Genomic DNA, 27,679 nt, shown 5'->3' with positions numbered 1-27,679 from the left:
ATAATTGACATACACAAAGCTGTACATATTTAATATATACAACTTAATGAGTTTGGAAGTAAGTATGCACCTTTGAAACTATCACCACAATCTATACAGGAAACATACAAAAGTTTCCTCTTGCCTCCTTTATTTGTTATTACTTTGTGATTAAAACACAACAGAAGATCTTCCTTCTTAGTAAAATTTTGAGTATTCAATGCAGGATTGTAAGCTGTAGCCACTGTGCTGTACAGATCTCTAGGATTTATTTATCTATCCTGCATAACTGAACTCTTATCCCCTTTGACCAACACCTCCCAGTTGATATTCCATAAATTGAAATCCTCAGGTAAGTGCCTAATGCACCTGAAACTGTGATTTCTTCTTCCAGGAGAATGAATGCATGAGAATAAAAATTTTAGGAGACTGCTACTACTGTGTGTCTGGACTCCCCATCTCTCTCCCTAACCATGCCAAGAATTGTGTGAAAATGGGACTGGATATGTGTGAGGCTATAAAGTAAGTGTAACGCTTGGTAAGATCTTTAACTGTTGATAATTTGCAGTCATAATTCTCACTTGCAGCTATTTCTATTTTTCTGTCTACTGGGATTAAATCCGTTATTGTGCATTTACATATAAATATGCAGAGAGCCATTTATTGGCATATGAGTAACTCCATCCAAATTAAGGCTCCTGTGTTTTGTATTATTATTATTTAGTATTAGCCTCTGCTTCTTTTGCAAAATTGAGTTAGAAAGCTATGGAAAAGGACAGTTTTGTTTTTTCCAAAAGTGATTTTTAAAAACTTAAATGTCTCCTCTGATCTCAAGGAAAAAGTCTGCACTCTTACCATGTTTTGTGATTTCTGACAAATAATATGGCTACACACAAATGGTAAAAAAGAAGGTAATTTTTAGCACCAGGCAGCAATAATATAAAAACCCAGGCCAAAATTACTTCATCTCATCAAAAATGCTCATCTCTAGGGAGTTAGTTTCAGTTTATATCCATAGTAGGAGTCTTCCGTATGGGATCTGTAGGCTCTTTCATTGAAATTCTGAGAAGATTTGCTTATGTAGAATAATGTCATCATTACAGTTGACAAAGATAGGGCAAAAGCATCAGGCACAGAGTTAATGTTCATTACCGGCACCATGATGAGTGTTTCTTTAGTAGCGAATGCCCTTTGCAGAAGCTAGAATATTCTTATCAGTGATTGTGTCTCTGCTTTGTTGATTATATGATTGAGAGATATTAGTTTATGAGGTGTTTCGATTGCCCATTTTGGTCTGGTGGTTTTACCCATCCCCACATATTGTTGGTCTAAACAGGGTTGGAAGTAGGCAGTGGACGTTCTATTTGCTTGTCTCAGGGTTAGAGTAAGTGGGCCTCAAAGCACCAGGTCAGACTGTCCCTGTGTTTTACCCATTGTGGATGTTTGTCATGTGGTAAAACGGACTAAAAGGTGGTGTCCAGGGAAGAATAATGAACCCCCACAGTCTCAAATGTGTCCAGGAGACCTACGTGTTCCAGAAACACTAGCTGAGTAGCAATTGCCACAGGCCACTGGGCAGACCAGGGAATGGGGGAGCAAATGAATAAAGTGAAATCAAAGAAAGTTTCCAGATGGGGGGGTAGTTAGTGTGGCCCCAGCTCCCACACGGAACACAGTGTGTGGGAAATAGCTGCGTTCTACTTGCTGCTGCTTCTCATAAACAAGTCATTTGTCTTCTCCGATACATGAAAAATACATTTTACTTATTTCAAAAGTAATTAACTATTCCCAAAACTAGATGTAAGTGAATGTCATCAGTGGAACTAATAGGTTTTCTTAAATTTATAACCTGCCCCTGGAGGCAAGCTCGGTGTTGGTTTCAAACAAGGGGTGAAATGAATTCTATTAAGGGAAGGCATTTCTCTTGATTTCCTTTTCAAATGAATGTGGGAACGACTTTAGGACACATTTCCTTATCATGTGCATCGATAACATTGGATTAAACAATCCACCCTTTTACTGAGGCTTGATTTCTGCTTTTGAATCAACTGTTTTCTAGTTCAGTTATGTTTACCTTATTACAACGTGTTGAAGAGCTTTTAGGAGAAGCACCCATTCCATCTACTGGCATGATACCACTTCGTCAGTAATGTCTTTTTCCTGTACATTTTTATTGTGGTAAAATATACATAACATAAATATTGCCCTTTTAACCCTTTCTCCCTGCACAATTCAGTGGTGTTAAGTCCATTCAAAATGTCATGCAACCATCACCACTGTCTACATCCAAACCTTGTCACCGTCCCCAACAGAAACTCCACTAAGCAATAACCCCCCATGCCCTCCCCCTAACCCCTGGTAACTTGCATTCTACTTTCTGTCTCTGTGACTTTGCCCATCCTAGTTATCTCATATAAGTGGAATCATACAATATTTGTCTTTTATGGTTTCAACGTTCATGCACTCTGTGGCATGTGTCAGTAATTCATCCCTTTTTGTGGTGGGGTAGTATTCCCTTGTATGGACATAGAACATTTGATTTATCTATTCGTCATAGATGCTTAAGTAGTATGTGTCCAGAGTCTCCGTAATTTAAGCAGACTTGAGGAAACTTTCCAGAACTCTTGCTTATAACTAAATTTAAGCTTCAAATATTAATGTCCATGTGTCCCCGTGATCTGCCACTCATTGACGAGGGCTTCCGTATCGTCCTCTACTATATAGCATCTGTTGGGCTCATCTACAGTTGACGAAGTGACCAACAATAGGTTATTTTATTACGCCCCTAATAAAGGGTAGGGAATCTCAGCAAATTTCAGGAATTCTAAGGCAAGCATTTCCATTCCCATTTATTAAACCGTAAGATGAGGATGAATACAGGAATTTTAATTTTTTTAAGATGGTGAGGAGAAGGCACACACTTAGCGCTTGGAATTTTGCCAGACTATCTCAGGTTTTTCATAGGGATCAGCAACATGGGTCCAGGAACGTTTGCCTGTGTTTTTCCCTCCGTGTTTGGACCCCACATGTGTTCAGAGACCCGTTCCTTGTTAGCTATGGCACCACTACAGAGGCAAGTTGGCTGCTGTTTTGGAAGGTTCCCAGGGCTTAGAGAATTTTTTTTTTCCCTGTCGTGAAAATGTAAACTGTTCTTAATCCAGGAAGTAATATTCAGGCCCTTGACTTTATAAGTGATTAAGAGTCCTCTTAAGCTAGAAAGTTCGTCTATTATTGTTGTAAGCTTTAAGCAATTACTTCCACATTTTTCTATAGGTCACACAGGTTGCACCTACATGCATTAAAACATTTGGTCAGTCGACTCATCTGAACCCGTGATCATCTCATTTTTCTACAAAGGACATGGAGATTGTTTTAAAGAGTCAAATCATCAGCCAGTCAATTCTGTCAAAGTGGCTGCTGTAGAGTGCCTCATCCCCGCTTTCATCCCCCTCTTGGCTTTCTGCTGACTGAATTTTGGTACAGAAGTGCCACGTGGCTGGAACTGTTTTCTCTCAACAACATGAAACCTTAAGAACAGTTATGGGTTTTACAACACATTATTCAGGATATTCATCCCCCACAGACAGAAGCTAAGTAAACCCTTCAGAAATGACCCAAGTCAAGTGATAAACGTGTATCGAGTGTTTGCATTGTCACAGGCCCCGAACCCACTGGTGGGTGTCCGGACCATGTGGCCAAGATCTGTGTCTGAATGGGGCCGACACTCTGAGAGCAGGTGTGGACCCAGATGGCAGTGCCCACTGCACAGGGTGGTTGGAGCGCCTAGGAGGGGTGCCTGCATAGACCTGGAAGGAGAGACAAGCAAGCCTTCCTGGGTGAGATCAGGCCTGAGCCACGGATGGAACGGCAATGCCAGCTGTGCGCGTGACGCCCATGCCCCATCAGCTCAGGGAGGCTCAGGGGAGTGGGTTGCAGAGAGAGGAACCGTGTGAGCAGAGGCTTGGCAGTGAGGATCACACGGGGCCTGGGCAGCCATGGCGCTCACTGCCCGTGGAGGGCAGAGCAGTGGGGCAGGTCTCCTGTGTCATGTGGATGGTCTGGCTCATCCTGTGGGCAGGAATGAAGGGTTTGGGTGACCTGCATGGTGCCAAATAGGTTGTGGAAAAAATATAAAAGGAAGGTAGATAAAGGGGGAGGGGGAGGGGAGGGGAGGGGAAGGACACATCTTCATTCTTTTTTACCGGAAGCCATTTATTTTAACATTGTGGGTCTGTTTCTTTGTATCATTTAAGCATGGCAGCCATGCCTGTATCATTTTGAGCAGTTTAGGGTTCATTTGACTGTAGCCCACAGCTGGCAACCCTTCCTCCTTGCCGTGATGCAGCCAGCGTCACTTTGCCTTCACACAGCCTCTGGGGGTGATTCTGCAGGGAACCGAGGACACCTTCCTGTATACTACTTCTTCTGCAGTACTGCTTTAATTGGTAAATGTACTTAGCCAGCAGAAATAAATAAGCATGACCAAGCACTGCCATTTTCCCTTAAAGAAAGTTCTTCATTTGTCTCAGTTAATGAGCTGGTGACAGGCTCCTAACATATTTTTTAAATGATTTTTTTAATTAGTTTCTTTTTAATGACACTTTATGCATTACTAAAGCTTTTTAAAGAGTATTTGTTTCTCTTTTCATTAAAGAATGTGCACAATTGAAAAGCTTTAATCTCATGGTTATGTTTGTTAATTCCTATTCAGGATAAGTCATTATAAGCTCACGGGTTAGCCGTATTGTCTCATCAGCAGAAAATATTCATGGGGGAAATACATTGTGCTAGGCACTCGAGTTGCAAATGGCATCTGAGACCCTTTCTGACAGTACAAGGCAATGTCCTGTGATTCTAGTATGAAAATTCAGAGCAGGTGTCATCACGTGACAGGTGCTTGATACACATCGGTTCAAACACGAAAAGCTACAGACAAAACTCTGCCCCATCACGACAGCCTGGCCGGATGTGGCTTTACTAGCCAGAGCATTGACGCTTAGGTCTAGTCTGGGAGTAACCGGAGAGAAAAACCCTCGCTCCCAACTCAGTTCAGTAACGGCTGCAGGAGGTTCCTGATGATGTTTCCAACAGCCTGAGAAATTCCGAATGGTAAAATGCCCTGAAAACTGGCCAAGAGTTTAAGGGACAAGAGGCTGTTCCTGGATAGTGATGTCACTTTCCTTGTCTTTAGGAAAGTGAGGGATGCGACAGGCGTCGACATCAACATGCGCGTGGGAGTGCATTCTGGGAATGTCCTGTGTGGCGTGATTGGTCTGCAGAAGTGGCAGTATGATGTCTGGTCACATGATGTCACCTTGGCCAATCACATGGAAGCTGGAGGGGTTCCCGGGTAAGGACGCTGGATTTCTCTAAGTTGGCTACACGGTTAGAAAGGACAGGTCAGCAGCTTAATAACTGACTGCTCAGTGTTGGATGTTTTCATGGCTGCTGTTAGTAGCATGTTACTCATGCCCTACGCCTCTTACATTAATGAGATAAACATGGCCTGTCAAGTCCCAATTCCACCTCATGACCCATGGTCAAAGACGAGGGATATCAGACCTTAAATTACAGACTTGACTTCTTTGCAAATTTATGCTTGTAGACATTAGTGGAGGCGTTTACACTGCAGTGTAGATAAGGCATTTTCTATTATGGGTGACCTCTGAAACCAGTATTAAAACCAGCAAGCTGTGGCATCCATCTCTGGTTAGAAGAGCATATTTCAGACAAGAGAATTTGAGGGCAAGTGATAGAAATTGGCGAAACATGAGTGCAAGCACTGAGAAATAAAACCCATACTTTTATACTTTTTGAAGACCAGCACACTTCCTAAAATGCCCCTGGCATGTGTTTCAAAAAATATCCTCACACACAAAACTTTGATCTGATCAAGCTTTATCTGCTGCTGTTCACCACACCCACGATGCAGGTTTCTGGGGGGTACAGAGAAGCTCCAAACAGGAGTAGGCCATGAACCTCTAGAAGCATCTTTTGAAAGCACAGGTTGGTAGAAAAGAAACCTTAATCACAGTCCATTTCACCAAGAACATGCAGGCCTTTCCTTCATTGGGGGAAAAGAAATTATTTCTGAAATTACACATCAACAGAAAATCTACCTTCATAGCTATGTTTATATATCTTGATTGTGGTTTTAAAATGGAATTTCAGACGTGTTCACATTTCTTCTGTCACCCTGGAGCACTTGAATGGAGCTTATAAAGTAGAGGAAGGAGACGGTGACATCAGGGACCCGTATTTAAAGCAGCACCTGGTGAAAACCTACTTTGTAATCAACCCCAAGGTCAGTATTCTAGACTCCGTAATTAGCCTATGACTTCTGTGATTAAAAGGCAGAGGGGCAAATTACTGTATAGATAAGTGTTTTTAGTTAACTCTCAGTATAATTCTTTGCTAGTCTTTACCTCTAAAATTACTTTAAATGCATATGGCATTTTAATTACAAAACATGTTTTATAATGAATAATTGCTCTGTATGACAAGGTTTATATGCTGCTTAATGTATACGTTAGTTCGGGTTGCCTCTGGGCTCAGCCTGCCAGTTGGGAAAATAAGTAAAGAGGAAATCTTTTGCTTAGGCCTTCAGATGATAAATATCTAATGTGGTGAAATAGGCTGAACAAATAAGAAAAGGGAAAATAAGGGATTTCTAAAAGATTAACAACTAAATATCACATGTACCTCTGGGTGAGGACTTGTCTGTGCAGATGTGTCTAACTACCATGCAATAAAACCTCCGTTGCCTGGGAGACCGCCCCACCCATCCGGACGGTGAGGGCTGGCGCCTCTGTTCACCTGTCGGCCAGAGCGATGGCCTCAGAGCTCTCATCTCTTTTAGCCTTTCTCAAATTCCTGCCAAATGAGTATTATTGCTAATTACAGATTAAGAATCCAAAGTTCTGAGGGGTTATGTAACTTCCCCCAAAATCACACAGCTGGTACCTGGTGCAAATATGACAAAAAACACCCCAGAACTGTCGAAAGCAGTATCACAAAAGCAACAGGGTCAAGTGTGTGAACGTGTACTCATGGCAGCCTCCCTGAAACCCCACGTTCACCTTTGGAGACAGACTCCCAGCTCACCTGACAATTGGTCTGGACAGATGTGTGACAAGCGGGGAGTACTGTAGGGTGACATAGGTGGGAGGCGGTGCCCTGGGGAAAAGGAGAAATAAAAAAAGAGTACAAAGAGCATTGTGTTCAGGCAAAGAGCACCAAAACATGGACAGGAAAGGCCATTTAGCATGAGAAAACAGCTCCCATCACTACGCATGTCACGTTAGGGAAACAGGACTGTTAAGCAAAAGCTGAGACAGATCAACGTATGTTTCAAAATTTCCTTGATAAAACTTCTCATTAAAATGGCTATTTTTTCCTAAGCTTAAATGACAGGTAACTTTTACTACCTGGGAAAAACTCACTCAGCTTGTGACACAATCCCAGCAGCACTGAAGGAGAGAGGGCAGAGGGCAGAGGGCAGGGAGAGTGAAGGGGGTGGCGTTGGAGGAGCCCTCTGGAAGGACTGCGGCAGGAAGGTGGTGCGCACCTTTGGCACCCAGGTGTAATGCTGTGTTTCTCACCACAGGGGGAGCGCCGGAGCCCCCAGCACCTGTTCAGACCGCGCCACACCCTCGATGGAGCCAAGATGAGGGCCTCTGTGCGCATGACCCGGTACCTGGAGTCCTGGGGGGCAGCCAAGCCCTTCGCACACCTGCACCACAGAGACAGCATGACCACGGAGAACGGCAAGATCAGTACCACGGTACAGCCGCCCCCTAGTCCCCCCATTCCCCACCCTCCCCTCCCTGTCCCCTCCCTCTCTACCCTGTGCCCCCCTCCCCCCGCAAAGCACCTTAATCCTGGATAAAGCAGGTTCCCCAAACCAATAGGCATCGCCTGCCAAAAACACCTTCTCTGTGGGATGAAGCATTCTTACCAGCGCTGCTTCTCCTTGGAGAGGCGCCTTACAAACAGCTCGCAGGACATAAGTGATCGACAACCCCGCATTGCTAAGGGTTTGAACCTAGAGTGACTTTGCATTGTAACTTTGTAACCCAAGACTGTTACAGCTGACAGTAGCCACGGAATACAACAACTTTTTTTGAATGGAGGTTTGTTTCTGGTGGTGTGGTTTTGCTATTATGATGTCGAAAGCCTGAGCATCTTAATAAAACAACCAAAGAAGCCTTGCTGCCTGGGAGCTGGGGTCACAGCATTGCTAGCACCGTCTCCGCAGCCCCCATGGTCAGGTGGCGTGGGCAGCACTGTCCTTGTATTGTTGCAGTTTCTCATTTGCATCACTCCAGCCTCTCACAGAGAATCAAGTCCCAAAGCTGCTTACTGCAGGGACATTTCCAATAAGATGGCTGAATGCAGATAGCAAGTAGAAAGGCCCATAGGAGGAGAGAAAAGTAAATATAATTACACACTTAGAATAATCCCCATGGTATTGTTAGGTTTTAAAACAATCTCTGAGTAAAGCTTCATATAGAACGGCATTAACTGTACTAGGGATGGAATGGAGGTAAAAAAGAAAATGGACTGTTCATAATTCTCATTCGCTGAGGCGAAGAAACACCCCCGTTGGCCAGGTAACAGCGAACATCGCCAGCCTGCCTGCACCCCACACCCCCCAGCATGTGGCTGCGACAAGCCCAAGCCCAACAGGTGGCGCCCAGCACTCTCGTTTGACTTAGTTATATCTCTCCTCTCAACTTCGCTTGTTCTTTTTAACTAAAAAATAAACGTGACTTGATAGAAGACCGTGACCCATCTGTCAGCGAGGGAGACCACCAGGACACGTCCTAGAGCAGTGTGCATTGTATGGGGGGGAGAGGGGACATAGCAGGACACAGATACAGGAACAAGATCATTTTAGGTGCCGCTGAGGGCCGGGATGGAGGTCAGATGGAGTCAATGCTGCGGCTACTCTGGGTGGGGCATCTGGGGAGGTCAGAGGAGAGGAGGACATTGGGAAAGGAGGTGGCAGAGCAACGTGCTCTGTGGTTCTGAGATGGAAAAGAATGTGGTGTTTTGGGGGCAGAGGGGATGCTGGTGTGTCATTCACAGAGAGCCAGAGGACGGCAGCAGGGTGAGATGCACTAAGCTCATGTGTTTAATTCAGTGTAAGTATAATGGGAAACCGTTAGATGATCTTAAGCAAGGGAAGAGCATGATAAAATTAAAGTCTTGGAATAACGGAGCAAGAGCGCAGGGGTCCCAGTGAGAATCATGCCCGCTTATGCTAGGATTTCCACAGTGGAAGCAATGGAAGCAAACTCAGGATCTGATTTGAATGCAGAGCAAATAAGACTTGGTGATGGAACGGGTATGTGTGAAAGCGAGGACCAAGGACGAACGCACACATGTTTTTGGTTTGGTTTGGTTTGGTTTTGCTGCACAGCTGGAAGCATGGTGATGCCATTGACTGAGACGACAGACACTTGGGGGGAAATCAGGTGATTTAAGACGGAAAAGTGAAGACTTTTGCTAATGGATGTCTTCAGACCAATATGCCTCTTAGACAGCTTAGTGCAGCTAGGAAGTTGGCAGTGGCTGTGCGAGCCCGGAGGTCAGGGAAGAGGCCCTCGCTGGAGACACGAATGTGAGAGTGGTTGGGCTGCAGGCGGTGTTTGAGGCCAAGGAACTGGATAAAAGGACCCAGGAGAGGAGATCAAAGGGGAGGAGGCTGGGCGTCTGGGGCCTTCCAAAACTTAGGGCCGGTGAAGAAAAACATCCTAGGACGGCAGTGCTCCGTTGTCAATGAAAGTCGATGCTTCGAAAAAAAGAATAGTTTGGATAATTTTGCTTCAACACCTCATGTATTATTAATGCTAATAGCTAATAGCCATATTGCTCATTGAGATGTGCTGTACACCAGCCGTTGGTTGGTTGGTGTCGGTCTGTTGGCTGGTTGGTTTTCAAGAAATAAGAAGCATATGTAAATATTAGAACATGACTTTCTGTGCTGTTTCTTATGTGTACCTGTGAAAAAGGTCTTTTCCAGGTGTTCCTGATGTTTTTGTGGTTTATTTCTAATCAGGGTTTATTATCCCGAGACTTAACAGTGACTATCTCCCTTACTATTTCAGCCTGGGGCCCCAGGAAGGAGTTCGGCCCGACTGGAATCTGTTATGTTAGTGAAGATGCCTCTTTCAGGAGAGAATTGCAACTGTCTATGCTTAGAGCTTCAGGAAGTGATTTATATAAGTCAGAGGGTCTCTTGAACAAGCTCAGTTTTCTTACCTGGCTGCTGGCACCAGTCACAGGTCCAGAGCTGAGGGACCGCCTTAGCAGCCACTTCACGGCCTTGATGACGCCCATGGCTGCTGTGTAGCTGTGTCCCTCACCCACTTTGAGCAAGATCCCTTGTCATACTTGGCACTGCATGTCAGTGGTGAGCAGTTGTCATTGCCAGAAGTTATTCTGTTCTCTAATTCCCTGTGCATAGCTCCACTGTCTCTTGATTCAGCGTTGATAGAGCTGGTGAATAATACATTATTTTACTTTATGTAATAAAACTGGGAGTTCAGTTAATTTTTTTAAATGCCTTGCTTTTCCTTAGGCTAACTATTTCCTAAGCTAACCCTGGAGATAAAGGATCAGAGAAAGTTTCTTTGGAGCCACTTTGTTCCAACTTTTAAATTCCACTATAAATGTATAAAAGTGGGCCTTGTGTTTCTTGTTAAGCCTGTTATTGAACATTTGGCAGTGGGCCCCCCACTGATGAACCCTGAGCAGCCTCGCCTTCTCATTCCATTTTCAGGAACTCAGCACTCATATGCTGATTTCTTCTTTATGATCAATGATTCATGATTTCACATACTTAACCGGTGGTACCATTCTTTTTTTTCAATTACAGTTGACGTTCAATATTATTTTGTATTAGTTTCAGGTGTACAGGATAGTGGTCAAACATTTATATAATTTACAAAGTGATGCCCCAGTTAGTCTAGTACCCACCTGATACCATACATAGTTATTACCATATTATTGACTATATTCTCTATGTTGTTCACAGTAGCCAAGATACGGAAACAACCTAAGTGTCCATCAATAAACAAATGGATAAAGAAGAAGTGGTACATATATACAATAGAATATTACTCGACCGTAAAAAAAAATTCATACCATTTGCAACAACATAGACCTAGAGGGTATTATGCTAAGTGAAATAAGTCAGACAGGGAGAAACAAATACCATACGATCTCACTTCTGTGTGGAATCTAAAGAACAAAATAAACAAACCAGAAACAGACCCATCCATACAGAGAACAAACTGATGGTTGCCAGATGGGAGGGGATTTGGAGTGCTAAGTGAAAAAGGTGAAAGGATTAAGAAGTGCGGGGAGACCAGCTTCCGCAGGTCCAGGGGTTCCCTCAGGTGGAGGCGGAGTCGGCGAGGAAAAAGGAAAAAACGCGAAGACACAGGAGCGCTTTTTCAAGAAGTGTCTCACTTTATTTTACAGCAGGCCCCTTTTTATACCGGGCAGTTTAACCATTGTTCCATTAGTATCAGGGTTTTACTTCCTCGTAATTCTTATGCTCCAGGGTACAGCTATATCTTTTCTATGCTAAAGACTAACTTATCCCAACTACGCCCAAATCCCTCCACCTACAATGACTGCGACCAAGGCCTGAGCCTCTACATAATCGCCCAAAGGATGGTTACCATGACCACCCAACATTTATTCTAAAAACTATTGTCTAAGCAGGATCTTAAGATTTACAGGGTGTGTACTTTGACGTTTACTAAGAAACTAGTAGTGTGACTAAAATTGCCTTTAGTGTATAAAATAGAATTATTGTGATATATCTATTAGAAGGTGTATTTAAATTTTTTAAGATATAAAGCAGTATCTGTTTCTCAGTCAGAGCTTCAGAATTTGTCACAATTGCAGTGCGCTTGGCCATGTCAGATACTGAGGCGCAGACAGCTCCTGGCAAAGAAGCACAAATCGGTAGAAAGTAGTCATGGGGTTGTTGGTACTGTTTTCTAACAGCCCAGTTCGGCGATAGGGATCAGCTATAGATTTTGTGGTTATGTCTGTGTTTTAAAGTACTTTTTAAATATTGGTCTAATACCAAACTCCATTTTTGCATGATTGTAAGCTTTCTACAGTAACTTTAATAAAGGTTCTCCACAGGCCAGTGTTTGAAATCACTGGATGTCAATTTTAAAATTCCAGACAACCATTCTGATAACTCCAACATCCAGAGTTTATGGATGACATCAACATTCTAAATATAAACTGAGTTTTAATCTCGTTTCACATTTGTAATTAAGCTCTTTTTCTCCACATGGGTAATTATCTGTTACCTAAATGATACTTTCCAGGATAAAAGAAGAAATATGTGATACATAGTTATCATTGCAACAGTATTCTTAAAGTATGTTTTTGGCAATGAATAACCTTTTTTTTTTCTTTATTTTAATAGGATGTACCAATGGGTCAGCATAATTTTCAAAATCGCACCTTAAGGTATAGTATATGTTCCACTTCCTAATTTTTAAAGGCTTGCTTTTTATTTATTTCTGAAAGTAATTATCACCAATTATAGCAATTTTTAAGGCTAAAAGGAGCCTTCTAAAAGAGCAGCTCCTTGTGAAAAGCCCTATTAAATTGCTCTCAGCTTCTAAAAATAGGATTATTAGTGTCGTGTTATTAGAATTAACAGAGGAAAAAGGGAAACACCACCTAGTAATCACTTTAGAACTTGAAATTATTTTCTTAAAATGACTATTCTTAATATTAGTTAGAATTATATTTTTTTTAAATGTAGTAAAAAATATATTTCCTTAAAGTGAGTATGTTGAATTCTTTTGTCTTGAATCTTGGCGATAAAAGCAAGACAAGTCCAGCCTCTCTATAGTGAGAAGAAGGGCTGCCCGACTCTCTCAAAAAAAGAAAAAGAAAGCTTCCCACAAATGCCCCCAGGTCGCCTTTCACCATCCATGGTAGAACCATGGGTACTAATTCCATTCCTTTCTATGTTCCTCTAGCTTTGGGGGTCATAGCCATACATTAGTATTGGTTTGGGAATTGAATGGTTTTGTTGTTTTTTATTGAAGTCATTAGGATAATTAATGAAAGGCCCAAAACTCAAGTCAGCCTTTCTTTCTCCACAGAGAGGTGGATTTATTCTTGTAGAAAATGCATTGTATCCAAGTAAAAAATAAACACCATTAGCGAGATCATTACCTACAAAACATGGCAGAGAATGCACATTATTCCAGCCTCCCTCTAGAGGACTTTATTTGTTGTAATGAGCTCTAATTTGTATTTTGTGTAAAATTTGAAATTTTAACGTTGAAATGTAATACTCATAGTCCTACGTTGCAAGGATAATTGGGTTCTCAGGCTTTTGAGGCATTGTGTTTTACGAGACACATGCCAAGTTAGAGAGAACTCCTGCTAATTTTAGAATTAATATTATGGACCCCATAACATACCTTGAGAAGGTGTGACTCTTCTGGCCAATAAGATGCTGGCACATCTGCAGGCAGCTGGGTTTCATGTTCACGAGACAGAAAGTTCATGGACGTCCTTCGACTTTATTCTTGATCCCTCGTCTCTGATGGATCCGCCCCTGCCTGAAATTCTGCTTCCAGAGTCTGTGCTTCCAGAGTCTGTGCTCTGAAATTACTGTGGGAAACGCCTTATGGACACCCACACTCTGTGGGAAGTGTCTCCTGGGACCAGTGCCGCCTGGAAGAGAGTGGGCATACGCAGTTATTTGTGTCTGAACTAGGCACGTGGAAATCTAACTTCACCCTGACAGCGTTCCTCCCAGGCGGACACTGTGGCCATTGTCCTTTCTGAAGGGAAGAAACAGAAGTTCAAGGGCTTAGGAGGCTGCTGCTGGTGGAGGCGAGGCCAGGCTTTGCGCCTGGCTCTGTGATGCTGCAGCCTGGGTTCCCAACTGCGCTCCTGTCCTGCCTGCCTTGCTAAGAGCCTCCTCCGTACCTGTGTCACTTCCCCCTGGGGTGGCCCCAGGCCTCATGGAGAGAGCTGAGCTTTCAAATCAGCCTCACCTGGGCTTCTCTCACAAGTCCTGGCTTTGTCACATGGCCTACCTGTTTCATCGAACCTCTCTGAGCCTCCTGCCTGGCCAAGAGGCTCATGCCATGGGTCACATGCCATGGAAGCATCACCTGAGATGGCACACAACCTCTTCCATGCCTCTTATGATATAAGAGCCCAGACATGGGGGGGAGGCAGGTTATGGAAGGAGCTCAGCAGAAAGCACGCAAGGAATTGGAGAGAAAGAGGGGTTGGGGGCAGCCAGCCATGGGGAGGCCGGCGGTGGAGCCCAGAGGCAGGAACAGGGATGGGCAAGTCAGAAATGCTGAAAGTCCGAGGAACAAAACTCTGGTTGGCAAATTAAGAACTCCCTGTGGAACTCATTATTTTGGCATAATTTATTTACAAAGCATTTACGGCTGAAGATTCTTTGCTTCCAAGACCAAGTGAGTGAGTGGTCTGCAAATCTAAGGGGTTTTCTGTGACTAGTGCTTTCAAACACTGAGGAACATTTACATACATACAATCAAGCTTTGATATGCCTAAAAATAATACTGCAGTTCTGCACATTCTTGAACCCAGACCAATGAAAACATATGAACACGGACTGTTTTGTCAACTAAACCAAATTTTTGTGGAGGAATTTCCAAAGACAGTGTGTTCTGTCATAAAATCAAGTTTATAAAGGCAACAAGTCAAGGGCTAATGCCTCTCTTAGGACAGAAAGTTCTTTTATCTCAAACACCAAGTAGCTGTCTTTCAGTGTTGCTTTTGATTGCCTGCTGAAATCTCACACTACGTGAATGGTGAGGCCATGTTTTACTGCACCAAAAACTCTGGACAAGTCTCTCGATGCACAGAGTGGCTACTGTTATACGGGAAAGCTGTTCATAGACTCATTTCCTTTTTTTCTTTGTTTACTCAATTAACAGAATTAACCAGAGGTTTGTGCATCATTGAAAAAACGGGCTTAATATTTAGCTTAGCAATAAGATTCTTACACTGTTGTATTTCCTTTTTTCATATAGAACCAAGTCACAAAAGAAAAGATTTGAAGAAGAATTGAATGAAAGGATGATTCAAGCAATTGATGGAATTAATGCACAAAAGTGAGTATTTTAATCTTAAATTATCATTCATCTCCTATTTCAAATACTATTATTTCAAAAGATGATTTTCTGCCTCATAAATTCTCCCCTAGTAAATTACTAATAGATAACATGAAATGTAAACATGGAGAGAAAAATTTGGGCAAAATGTGTTCGGTAAGTAATATTAAAGATCAATGGGAATTCCATATGGGAAAACCTTTAAACTTAGTTATATAACCCTATCCATTCAAAATGTATTTATCCCGCTGCAAAATCAGAGAACCGGGAGATACCTATATTCTGAATTGTGGAAGAAGGGTTTTGGGCGTTAGAGTCTGAATTCATGGGGGCAATAGGAAGAAGATCAGGGGTTTTTTTGGGAGGTGGGCATAGGGGTGGCAAATGTTATCCAGCCTATGAATTCTATGAATGTCCATTCAATCTGTGACTTGCTGCTGTAGTTTTAAATGGTCTAAGCGATGCAGAGAAAAATCAAATTAGAGAAGGTGGTGGCCTTCGTGGTCTGGACAGAGGATTCCATTCATCAGCCATGGAAACCACCTTCGGTGCATGTACGTGTGTGTGTGTAATTGCACATATACACAGTAAAGTTTCTTGGTCGGGCTACAGTTGCAATTCAGATATGCTGGAACGTTGAATTAACACCTGCGTAGAGCCCTCCAAAACCTGGGCTGAAAATATGGGGGCCCTGCTAATTAGTGAGGAGCTCATTTTGTTTCCACTTTATAAATTTCACTTTTACTTTATTTCCAAGTTTATATATATTATCTAGGAGCATTTTAAAATTAGATCATTCTTTCTCAAAACAGAAAAAAAAGTAATTTTAATAAGCTACCTGCATACATTATATTCAGTTTGCTTTTGCTACAAGTACAGAGCCCTAAAAATGAGTATAGTTAAAATATATCTTAAATTTTCTTTTCTATCCCTTTTAGATGAACGAATCTCTGATTCCTCCAACTAGTCTCATAAAACAGAACAATAACATATTTCGGCAACTAGTGCAGTAATAAGAAATACTAAAAATGTTTCTTTCCCTGAGCCTGAAGATTAGACCCTTGAATCTAAGAATATTGTTACATGAATAGTTCTCATTTTTTATGGTAATCTTTGTAGAGTGCATGTCTGGCCTCCGAGCCTCAGCTGAGAGTGCACTGTCTGTAGCTGAGTCTTGTGGGACAGTCAAGCTCTCGGTGTGTGGCCATGAGAGCCGTAGAGACCCCAGGGACCCTGGGCACAGGGCTGTCCAGGTAGACCTGGAGATGTCCCTCCTCAGATGTGCTGGTCTCCTGCTTAACTCGTCATTAGCCCTAATGTGAAACATCGGTGTAATTCAGCGACACTAGTCTGAAATCAGTAGGTGACTGTCCCTGCCAATTACTGGGTGACGTGTCACCGTTTACTGGGCCTTCCTTCCTGGAGCCTCAGAGGCCTTCACCATTTATAAACTCCCAAGCGCATCTCAGGGAGTCCAAGTCCAAAGACAGTTGACCAATGGATTGGAAAGTACGATATTCACAATTTCATGGGAATGATAATTGTTTAAACAGATATCATATTTTTGGGAAATTTATGTAAAACAATTTTATCTCTAATCTTCTAATATGCTGGGGGTGCTAAAAAATGCATACACATGACTTGTATTCATCTTTTGTTATCGGTATATATTGAGTATTACAATTTCAATACGGTTTTTTCCTTTCTTAAAATGTGTATACTTTTTTTGGCACCTTCTGTGTATATATATACTCTCTCACTCCCTACGTGTGGATTTATAGCTATAGATGTAGACATATGGTCATATACACTTACAGATATATACATATATACATGCATATGCATATATAATTCAGGTTATTATATTTTTATTTATGAAAATACCTGTTTAAGAAAAAATTAGGAAAGTAGAAATATAAATTCCTCAGCATAATGATTCAAACCAGTCGGTAGTATATTTTATTGGTACCTATTTCTAGATATGTTTCTTGACTTGTAGATTTCAGTTTTTCTCTTTATTTCATAAAACACCTGTATATTTTATTGCCATTGTGTGACTGTATCAGGCGTCTGGCTTGCTTGGTCCTATGCTTGGTGTCGCTGTTTAGCTTGTGATTATATGCAACGTTCTAGTGAGAAGTTTTGTCCTTAAGCATTGCCTCTGTTTCAACTACTTTCCTGAAACAGGTTTCTAAGAGTCAGTCAGTGTGGAAGAGTGCGTCCTTCCATATAATTTTTATTTATTTTTCAACACCTGAGAGGTGTATGTGTATTTATGCACGTGTGTGCTCATGTTTGCACCAACATACTGTGTTAGTGGTGTGAACCCATTGCTTATTACATTAGTATTTTCACCCATTTTTTTTCTGTGTTCAAATATTATTTTTACTTCATAGAAAGGCAAAAATGGGACAATAAAAGTATTCTCAGTAAGAGTAAAAGAAACAGGCTTCTCGCCCAGAACTTGAAGGCACTCTAATTCGGCTGGATGCTCTGTCATGTGCCGCTTCCTACAAGCTGGGAAAAATGATGCTTCTCTCTGCACCAAATCCTCCAGGATATGACGCTACCAAGTGATTTCAATAAAACATCAGGGAGCACACTTGCTGATGTATTGGAACCCCTAGTTATTTAATTTGGAGAACTTGAGTTTCAGTTGGTGTGTAATATCGAATTTTCCAAGGAGGGCAGTGTGTGAATAGGAATATTATATTTGCAGTCCTGTTCACAGTCTCTGGATCCCACAGTCAGTTATTTGGCATTATACAGTCTTTTTAAATATTCAATTTTGGATGGTTTACAATACAGAAAGAAGAACGCAAGTCATTTAAAAAAGTACTTCCAGCTGTTTGGTTGGAGGTTTGGTTTTATGATGTCTGTTCTTTCCGTTTCCAGGCAATGGCTCAAGTCTGAAGACATTCAGAGAATCTCACTGCTTTTCTACAATAAAATACTGGAAAAAGAGGTAAGCTATTTTTTTTGGTCAAAATCCATCTTTTTTTCCCCTCAAATATTAGTTTTTAAAAATTCTTTCATGAAATTACACTCCTATTTTTTACCTGTGACATTTAAGCTGCATCTGACTGTATCAGAACTATTTCTATCTGTCCCTGTGGTCCTCCCATGCATGTATCGTTTTACCGTAGTCCTTCTTAGCAGGCTTCTATCTTTGGCTTGTCACCATTCTCTACACTCCTGGTAGCAAACGATGCCTAGGGTGTGCCTGAGATGGGCGGTAAAGGAAAGGCACATGATCTGAACAAATCCTTCCTGATTAATTTACAGTGACTTCACACAAGTTATTTTAACTTCTTTAACAAAAATATGAAATTTATATTGAACACGTTTGGGGGAATTAGGAACCCCACACTTTTAAGTTTTGTTACATCTGAATATTTTGATGTTATGGCCCTTAAAGTAAGAGCTATTTGAGCACATTTAATTTTTGCATTAAAGCTTACCAGGGATTTGATAAAATGAACTAAGTGATTATTACAGAAAGGCCGACTGTTCTAGGTCAGCTTTGTTTTGTGTTGATCTAGAAAAGGAACAAGTTAGAGGTAATTTCCATTATCCAACCATATAACTGCAGTCTTAGTTTGAACAAAAGCTACTACATTAATGGCAGCAGCCACCGGTATTAAAGTTCTGTGGAGAAAATTCAGTTCGTTGTTTTATGGAAATTAAATGGAAAAAACAAATATTAAAACTACTTCCAGAATTCATTAGGGTTGGATTTTGCAGTTCCACCAAAACATTCCTTTTTATTAGTGGTCAAGATCAACTGCTTCTAAGTCAATATATTGAGTACAGAGGGTTTACCAAATTGATATTTCATATAGTTTATTAATATTTTTTCACCATTTTATCCTTGAATAATTTTAATAGACACTAATGGTTACTCATTGTGTAAATGGTATAGTATTCCCTTCCTGACAGGAGTCCATCTCCTTTATTGGTACTACAAAGAAATGCTAACTCATATCTCTACAAAAGCCCAGAAGGTGAAAGATAGGGGTGTAACTGAATGCACAGAATGTAATCATATTTCTGCAATTATGCTAATAGAGCGTCTTCATCAGCATGTAAAGTGTCCTGGCTGTTAAGTCACAAAATTCACCCCCAAAATATTCTAGCAACTGGAAGACGATCATCGTTTGAAAATGCAGCTTTTGCTGACATTCCCCATCCTATTTGCGGAGGCCAACTTTGAGGCCAGTTTTAGGGAGCATTGGAATTGAAGCTCATCTGTAGTCTACCCCAGCCTGCCCTTCAGGCCTGCAGGAGGGGTAAAAGGCAGCAAGGCACAGAGAGAGAGAAGCAGCAATTCACACCCAGAGATCCAGCGTCTCGAATGGAAAACGCAGTGGCTAAAACCCAAGAAATACTGTAACATCCCGTAACTTGGGGAACAACCTGTGGAGATACAGCTGACACAGCCAGCCAGCATTGTCAGGAGGTCTCAACAGCATTGCCATACAGTCTTTCTTTCCTTCAATTGTATTATACTTGTAAAACCCTCTTTTGAGAGGCAGCCTGAGCTGCAGCACTGGGTGTCAGTGAGCCTGCATACCTCAGGCAGGGCCAGTTCCAGGGGGGCAGCTGCAGGACGGGTCAGTTTACCATCCTGGATGGAATGCAGAGCTGTGTGGCCGCTGCCGATGGCACCAGTCAAATGGACCGAGACTCCATCAGCCAGGCTCTGACATGTTCACAGAATGATTGCAGACTTAGAGCCAAGTCCACTGGTCTTCTCTGTCCTGTAAATTTCCTTGCTAGCATTAAGACAAATAATACAATAGAATAATAAAATAAGGAAATAAAATGAGGAACTGTGTTTCCTCAGTAATATTGAAAAATAAAATATTATGTGAAAAGTCAATTGCTTTCCCCAAATAACAGCATGAGACCCACCAGGGAACCAGGGAACCCGCCCTGGGCCCCTCAATTCACTCACTTGGCTTCCTGGTCAGCTGCTCTCTCCTTGATTCAATGACCTTTCGTGGGCTTCTGAACAGTTGGAATCATAAAATTTGTGGTCTTTGGAAGTCAGAGCTTATTGGCAGAGAGCAAGCCCTCATTGGCGGAGACGAACAGCCATCCTCTTGAGCTCCTTTGTGCCACAGTCTACAGTTGACAAGCGTGATGCATGAACTGGGTACAGTTAGGCTGCTATGATTGTGTCAGCCCTTCTCGTATAGAAGTGTCATTCTTGGCTCCTTCTTGTCCCCTTAGTACCGAGCCACGGCACTGCCAGCGTTCAAGTACTACGTGACCTGTGCTTGTCTCATATTCTTCTGCATCTTTATCGTGCAGATTCTCGTGTTACCAAAGTAAGTACATACATGTGGCTGGCCACCGGGCCTCTCAGCCGGTGCACCTTCCCACCAAAGGGTGTGAGATGTTAATTTCCAAATACAGTGGTTATGTCACATGTTGCATGCTACAGCGGTGGTGGACAGGGTGAACCTCTGGAACTGTGAAGTTAAGTGGCCCCTGTGTGTCATGTTGTTATAGAAATACAGTAAAACCTAGGATTGCAAGTAACGTGGTTTGCGAGTGTTCTGCAAGACGAGCGAACATTTTGAATACATTTTAACATGGTAAACGAATGATGTCCTGCATTACGAGTAGTTTGTTTCCAGAACGAATTATGCTTGCAAACCAAGGTATTACTGTATTGGATTTTCCAAGTGAACATAAAAACCTTACAGGGTTTTAAAAAAATAGATTTAACCTACCGACTTTAGTTTTGATATTACTCTGATGCCCAGTCTAAGAAACGTAGCCAATAAACTTTGCCCAGAAAGGGCCAAATCGCCAGATGTTGCTTCTAATAAGCAAATAACATTATTGTATAGTGAAAGGACAAAGCCTTCTCCAGGTACACGGTGCCCACCCATCCCTTCTAATTGCGCATTCTTCTCCAGGAAGTCCGGTCCCTGCCACCGTCTCTGGTTATTACAGGTTGCTGTCCAGCTCATCTCTCCCAGGAGAGATCTGGTCCAGGGGGGAGAAACTGAGTGAGCTGGAGTTCACACGTTCAGACTTCAGGGCCGACTTTCCCAAGCTCTACCAATTGGTGAAAATCCAGCCACTCTGAAATTTCTAGAGTATCTTTCTCTCTCACCTTCTCAGTGAGTGCGATATAAATCAACTACTTTCTTTAGAAAAACAGATCCTTTCTCATTCTATAGCCTAAAAGAAAGGAAAAAGAGAACTCTTATCTTTTCAATAATTCAGGATACAGAAATAAATTTAAGATAAATTTTCTTTCCCCTTCTCATTATGTATTTTGTCAAGGCCAAAGCAACCATTTTCAATCTAGTAGAATTTGGTTGTGTGTTTGCATCTATCTTCAGGGGCACAGCATTTGGGGGCAACTTGGATGCCCAAGGCTGGGTTACATTTTGTCCCATGAGCTGCTAAGCAAACTAGAGAGAAGTGGTTTGTCTTTCCTCCTGTTCTTTAAAAGATGTTCTGGGCACTGAGCCAATTCAAAGGCATTTATACAAGAACACATTAAAGCATTATTCATATATGTATAATTCCAAAGCTATCTGCCCCCTTCTAAAAGAAGCGCCTACTGACTTTCCCCTTCCCCCGTAAATTAGCATTAAAATGTGTGGGCTGATTGAGCTCTTCTTCTAGACTTACAAAATCTTCAGTGAAATTTGCCAATGTCAACTTATCAGTTTTTCATTCAAAAAAAAAAATGGTAGCAAATTAAGCTCCTTCTAAGTGCCAGGCGTGAGCCACATGATGCAGGAGACAGGGCTTATATACTGGGCATTCCAGAGTTATACAGGTGCTACAGAAAGAAATGGGCCCTTAGTATTACTCTTACGTAGATAAGTGCATTCATTTTTCTATATCTATTGGGTATTTTTATACTTTTTACATCATGATTAAGACAGTTTATCACCCACTGGAAGGAGTTGGGAGAGAAGAAAGTGACTCAGGCATTTTAAAACATGATGTCAAAGAAAACTGACTTCCGGGAACCAAGTAGGACATTTCACGGGATTATGTTTAAAACAACAACAAAAATCAAGATGTCTGCTCTGTCTTTGGCTTGATTTTCTTGTCTCTTCTGTTGCATTGTTTACTTATGAGGACCCAAGTCCATTCCCTGAGGCATCCTTACCAAGGACCGTCGCGTTTCTCTTGAGCAGCCAGTTGGGTTTTGAGCATGAACATTGTGAAATCTGCTTGTTGCATTTTTGTCTTTGTGTTGGCAGTTAGAGAGTTTAGAGCAGCAGTTCTCAACCTTCCTAACTCCGTGACCCCTTAATACACTTCCTCATGTTGTGGTGACCCCCAACCATAAAATTATTTTCGTTGCTACTCTATAACTGTCCTTTTGCTACTGTTATGAATCGTAATGTAAATATCTTTTTGTTTTCCAATGGTCTTAGGCGACCCCTATGAAAGGATCGTTCAACCCCCAAAGGGGTTGCGACCCACAGGTTGAGAACCGCTGCTTTAGAGTAAGGCCTGTGGACTCCTCTTGTAAAGAGAGTTCGCACTTGCACTTTATTTATTTTTATTTTTTTGAAAGAACTCGCTGAATGGTGTATTACAGGGAAAGGATACATTAAAATTAGCCAAAGGAAGAGACGCAAAGGGCAGAGTCTGGGGGGTCCCAGTGCAGAGCTTCTGGCTGTCCCCTCCAGGTGGAGCCATGGAGGGTGTTACCCTCTCCTATTGGCCTCCAGCCTCCCCCTGGTGTCTCTAGTTCCTTCAGGGTTTGAGACTGGCATTTCCTGTACCAGCTTCATATTATATTCCATATTATATTATGTTATGTTATGTTATGTTGTTATGTTATGTTATATTAATCTTCCTTCATTTGTCTTTCATGTTAATGTCCTTATTTTTCTTTCTTTTTCTTTTTAAAAAATTCTTGCTGTGAAATATTTCAAACATACGGAAAATTACACAGCATAATATAATAAGCATGTATGCACACACAACCCAAACTTCACAAGTGTTAATCCTGTGTCATGTTTACTGTAGATAAGTTTCCAGCTCTTGAGACCATATTGTTTGGGTATGCTTCCTATGAACAGCATCTATTTTTGTTTTTATTTATTCAGTCTGATACCTTTTTCTACACTAATGCTTTATTTTGTTTGTATTTTGATTTTTTATTGACATATACGGACCTAGTTTCTATATTTCATTTACCTCGCTTTTCTTTTGTTCTTCCTTCCTTCCTACCTTCTAAACAATTGATGAAACAATTGTTTTTCTTTACTAGTTAAGAAGAAATATATATATATATGTGATAATCTTTAAAATACAAATATATAGTATATAATATATATTCTACATATTTTCCTTTTAAGGGTTACCATTAACATTTTAAGATATTCTTGATTTAATAAATTCTAAACTTAATCATTATGTCTCTGATATCATTATTTCTTAGCATTTTAGTTCCATATCGTAATTGTAGTCAATATTTACCCACATTCTTTACCAATTGTTTTTGCTCATCAGTGCTTTTATAAAAATTCTTTCCTCAACTTTATTTTCCTTCTTGTTAATGTGTATAATTTATTAGTTCTTTTATTGAGTGTCTGTGAGTAACAACGACTTCCCCTTTCTGTTTGTATTCAAGTATCTTTATCTGCTTTATTTCACATTTGCTCTTGAATAATAGTTTAACTGGATATAAAATTTTATGTTAGCTCTTATTTTCCCTTAATATTATAATGATATTATTACATTGCATTTCAGCTTCTGTTGTTGTTAATGAAATGCCTTCTGTCAATTCCTTTACATTCTTTTGAAGGTAATCTGTTCTTCCTCTCTGGATGCTTCTTTTTTTCTTTTTTTGCTAGGTTTTCATTACGATATTGTATCTAGATGCATATTTGTTCTTATTTACCCAAGTGACTAGGTGTGATTTTTTTCAGAGTGTTCATCATTTTTCAGTTCTTAGCAAGTCTCTGCCTTCATTGCCTTACATATTGCTGTCTTAACTGTATTCTTTCCTCCTGGGACTCATATTAGTTGTACATAGTGCTGTTCATTCTATGCTCCAGGTCTTGTAATTTTTCTTCAAAGTTTCCACTTCTTCATTTATTTGTGAATTCTCCATTTACACTAAGTTTATAGTTTCAGTGACTACTTTTTCATTTCTAAGAATTCTATTTGGTTCTTTTTAAAATCTGATTTTTAAAAACATAAATCTAAAGTTTGTCTATGGGCTTCTTTTTCTTTTTCTTTCCTATTATTAGCAGAATTTAGACATAGTCTATGAAAATAGAACTTGTTTCATTCCGTTATTTATACTTTATAAATATATGAGTTCTGCCCTTTAGTTGATCTGTTGACACCCTTGTGGTGGTGTGTCTCTTTGTATTATGTGTAATTTTATCTGTGCATTCATCCACAACAAGGGTTTTGGTCCATGGTAATCTCATGTGTTGTGAGTTGTGAAGGCATCACTCTGGTATAGTTTTCAGTGTCTCTGCCAGTACTTCTGGAATTCACCAGTTTTGTTAAATCCTTAGGTCAAGGTTTCTGCACTAAATGTGTCGTGTGAATTTGATTAATCCCTTAGCATGGAGCAGGATGGGTATCTCAGTTTTCAAAGATCACTCTTTTCCTACTCATGACCCTAGACAGAGAGCCAACTTCCCTGAGAACTACCAGGCTAGTGGACAGAGTTCTTATATTTCCTATTTTCTGATGGGACAGCACATTATGATTCTTGATTTTATTGAACAGCTCAATTCCAATTTTCTATTAATAAAATGAGTATCACTTTCTTTGTGTAGACATTCAGTCTCACACTTGATGGTGTATATCAGCCTCTGGTTCCTCCTCAGCCGTTTAGCATCAACTCTTCTCGGCATTGTGTGTTTGAATCTCCTCTGTGTATCTAGTGTTTTCTCTACCTAGCTTATGAACTTGTCTATTTAAGAATAATAATTTTGTTACATTTTATGAAACATTTTTATTGGCATAATGGTGCTTCTCACTTCTACTGACATACCCTCATTTTAAAAAAAATTGTAGAATGATAGTTTTGTTTGTTTTCTTTTTGTTAGTTTTGTTTGTTTTCTTTTTGCTAAATTGCCCCATTGTTTTTGAAAAAAAAGAGAAATTATTAAATGAGTGAGTAAATGAATAAGTAAGTGAATAACTAATAATAACTAATATCTGATCTTGAAAGAACCAGTAAAGGAAAGTGTTTTCCTGGAAAAAGATCTTACATTATTCTTATTTGACCCATAGTTTTTTAATCTGGCTCTAGTCTGAGAATTTTAGTAGAAATAATTAAGTTATTGGCTCCCCTTTTTGGAGTTGTTCTCTCACTTCTGTCTGCCTTGTACTATAACTTTATCAGAAAGGTGAGCTACATTCAAAGGCCAAAAATGATCAAACATAAATTATGTTTACATTTTTTAATAGCTTCATTCATATTGTCTGCCAGACTAAATAGATTATATTAAACCAGGCATGGACAATTATTAAAATAAGGGTGATTTTTTTTTCTAATAAAGTTTAGTTAAATATCATGTGTTTCATTAGCCCAAGTTAGATTAAGAATGATGATATTTTACTTAAGGAAAACGAATGGCCAAGTTATAACCTTAAATATCTTATAACTTTATTTCTGCTTAGATTCTTTAATACTCATTCCATTACTCATTTTAATACTTGATACTCATTAATTTTTCAATATACTTATTTCAAAAGAGTCAGTTTTGTTTTTATCTCCAAAAAGGAAAAAAAAATAGGAGAAAGTTTAATGGTAGAATCATTCATGTTCATTGAACGTAGACTTGGCTTTCTGAACACAAATGATGGAGAATAACTATTGGGGAGGCAGTTTCCTTTGGTGGGCAACCAAATTGTTGGGCCCAAACACTGGATACAGTGAAAGTACTACCTGTGTACCTTGATGCAGTAGATTAGAATGTTAGGGCAAAGGAGAGAGACAGAGAGGAGAGAGGAAGGAAGGAAAGAAGGGAGGGAGGGAGGGAGGGAGGGAGGAAGGGAGGAAAAAAAGAAAGAAGAGAATTCTCACTGTCCAAGATAAATGAACCAGTTCATGTTTTACAGACATGAACAATATACAACTTTGGGTTCAGGTCATCTGAGAGTAAGAAATGGCTCGCAATTAGTAGCTTAAATTTAAGTTAGTGGGTTAGTTCCTTCCCCACAGTCAAAGTCTAGAGGTGGGGGTGATTCTCTGTCCCTTGGATTCCTTGGCTTCCTGCAGTATACCACTCTGCTTTCCTAGACTCTCCTCCTCATCTTCATCCTCTAAGAAGGCAGCATTTACTTTCTGAGCAACAGAATGGAGGAGCAGACCCAGAAGCAGAGGGGAAAAGCATTCATAACTGCCATCTTTTGGGGAAACCTCCCAGAAGCTACCTCATGACACTGTGGTTTATAACCCAAGCCTGAGATTAGTCACATGCTCAAACCTAGCTGCAAGGGAGGCTAGAATATGCAGTCTTTAGACTGTGTAACATGGTGCTTATCTAAAAAATTCTAACATCATGAAAGAAAATGGAATTCATGAAAACCAGTATTTTCTCCAGAAAAGAAAACTTATTTCTGTTGTGGTGAGCTATATATTGCTGGTATAGTAAAATGTGAGGAACGATAACAGTCAAAAGGGAGCTGAGCATGTTTTCACTCAATGAAACACAGGCCAGCATACCTTGACTTTGTACCTAGGGGTATATCCTGAGCATTTCTAATGGGAATAGAAATGTGCGCTTGCATTTAGCCAGTCATTTGTGGAATCATTCAACAGCTGTGTATTGAACTGCTGTAGACCAAGCAGAGTTAGAAGTGCTGGGAAAATAGCAGTAACCCCTAAACAGTGCCATCTGCCATATAACTTACATTCTACTCGGGGACACCAGAATAATGTATAATAATAAACAAATACATATGTGATAATTCAGAGGTGCTGAGCTTTAAGAAGAACAAAATCGAGCAGGACACTACAGAGTGACGGAAGGTGGTGGTCCAGGTGAGGGTGGTCCAGGAAGGCGTCGCTGACATGACATGACAGCAGAAGTCTGAGTGAACTGAAGTGAGAATTTTGTAGACATCTGGCAGAAGAACATTCTAGATCAGCGGTTCTCAACCTTCCTAATGCCGTGACCCTTAATACAGTTCCTCATGTGGTGGTGACCCCCAGCCATAAAATTATTTTCGTTGCTCCTCTATAACTGTAATTTTGCTACTGTTATGAATCGTAATGTAAGTACCTTTTTGTTTTCCGATGGTCTTAGGCGACCCCTGTCAAAGGGTCATTTGACCCCCGAAGGGGTCGCGCCCCACAGGTTGAGAACCGCTGTAATCTAGATCATGGGTCAGCAAACTGTGTGGCTCGTGAGCTGCAGGCTCTGAAGTAAAATTGAAAATGAAAATAAAACTATCATAGTTTCTGTTATAAAATTTCTAAAGGATAGTATTCACATAATGGTGATTATGTAAAAATATGTTTATGGCTCTCGAATAATTTTTAAATTGTTGTGAGGGACAGGATTGGCTCTTCCAGGGGT

General features: G+C 40.7%; 1 protein-coding gene across 1 annotated transcript in view; it reads left to right on the top strand.

Annotated features, from left to right (window-relative positions):
- ADCY2 (adenylate cyclase 2) overlaps nucleotides 1-27,679 on the top strand; it is a 380,993-nt gene that overhangs the window by 255,356 nt on the left and 97,958 nt on the right. The window contains exons 7-15 of the mRNA XM_019631611.1: nucleotides 374-501; nucleotides 5,171-5,329; nucleotides 6,151-6,283; nucleotides 7,586-7,762; nucleotides 12,440-12,483; nucleotides 15,054-15,134; nucleotides 18,030-18,099; nucleotides 20,370-20,467; nucleotides 21,102-21,216. Of these exons, the coding sequence (XP_019487156.1) occupies nucleotides 374-501; nucleotides 5,171-5,329; nucleotides 6,151-6,283; nucleotides 7,586-7,762; nucleotides 12,440-12,483; nucleotides 15,054-15,134; nucleotides 18,030-18,099; nucleotides 20,370-20,467; nucleotides 21,102-21,216 (1,005 nt within the window). The remainder of the gene's footprint in view (nucleotides 1-373; nucleotides 502-5,170; nucleotides 5,330-6,150; nucleotides 6,284-7,585; nucleotides 7,763-12,439; nucleotides 12,484-15,053; nucleotides 15,135-18,029; nucleotides 18,100-20,369; nucleotides 20,468-21,101; nucleotides 21,217-27,679) is intronic.

This window comes from Hipposideros armiger, unplaced genomic scaffold, assembly GCF_001890085.2.
Source record: "Hipposideros armiger isolate ML-2016 unplaced genomic scaffold, ASM189008v1 scaffold_1018, whole genome shotgun sequence".
Classification (NCBI taxonomy): Eukaryota; Metazoa; Chordata; class Mammalia; order Chiroptera; family Hipposideridae; genus Hipposideros; species Hipposideros armiger.
This window is presented reverse-complemented; position numbering and strand designations above follow the sequence as displayed.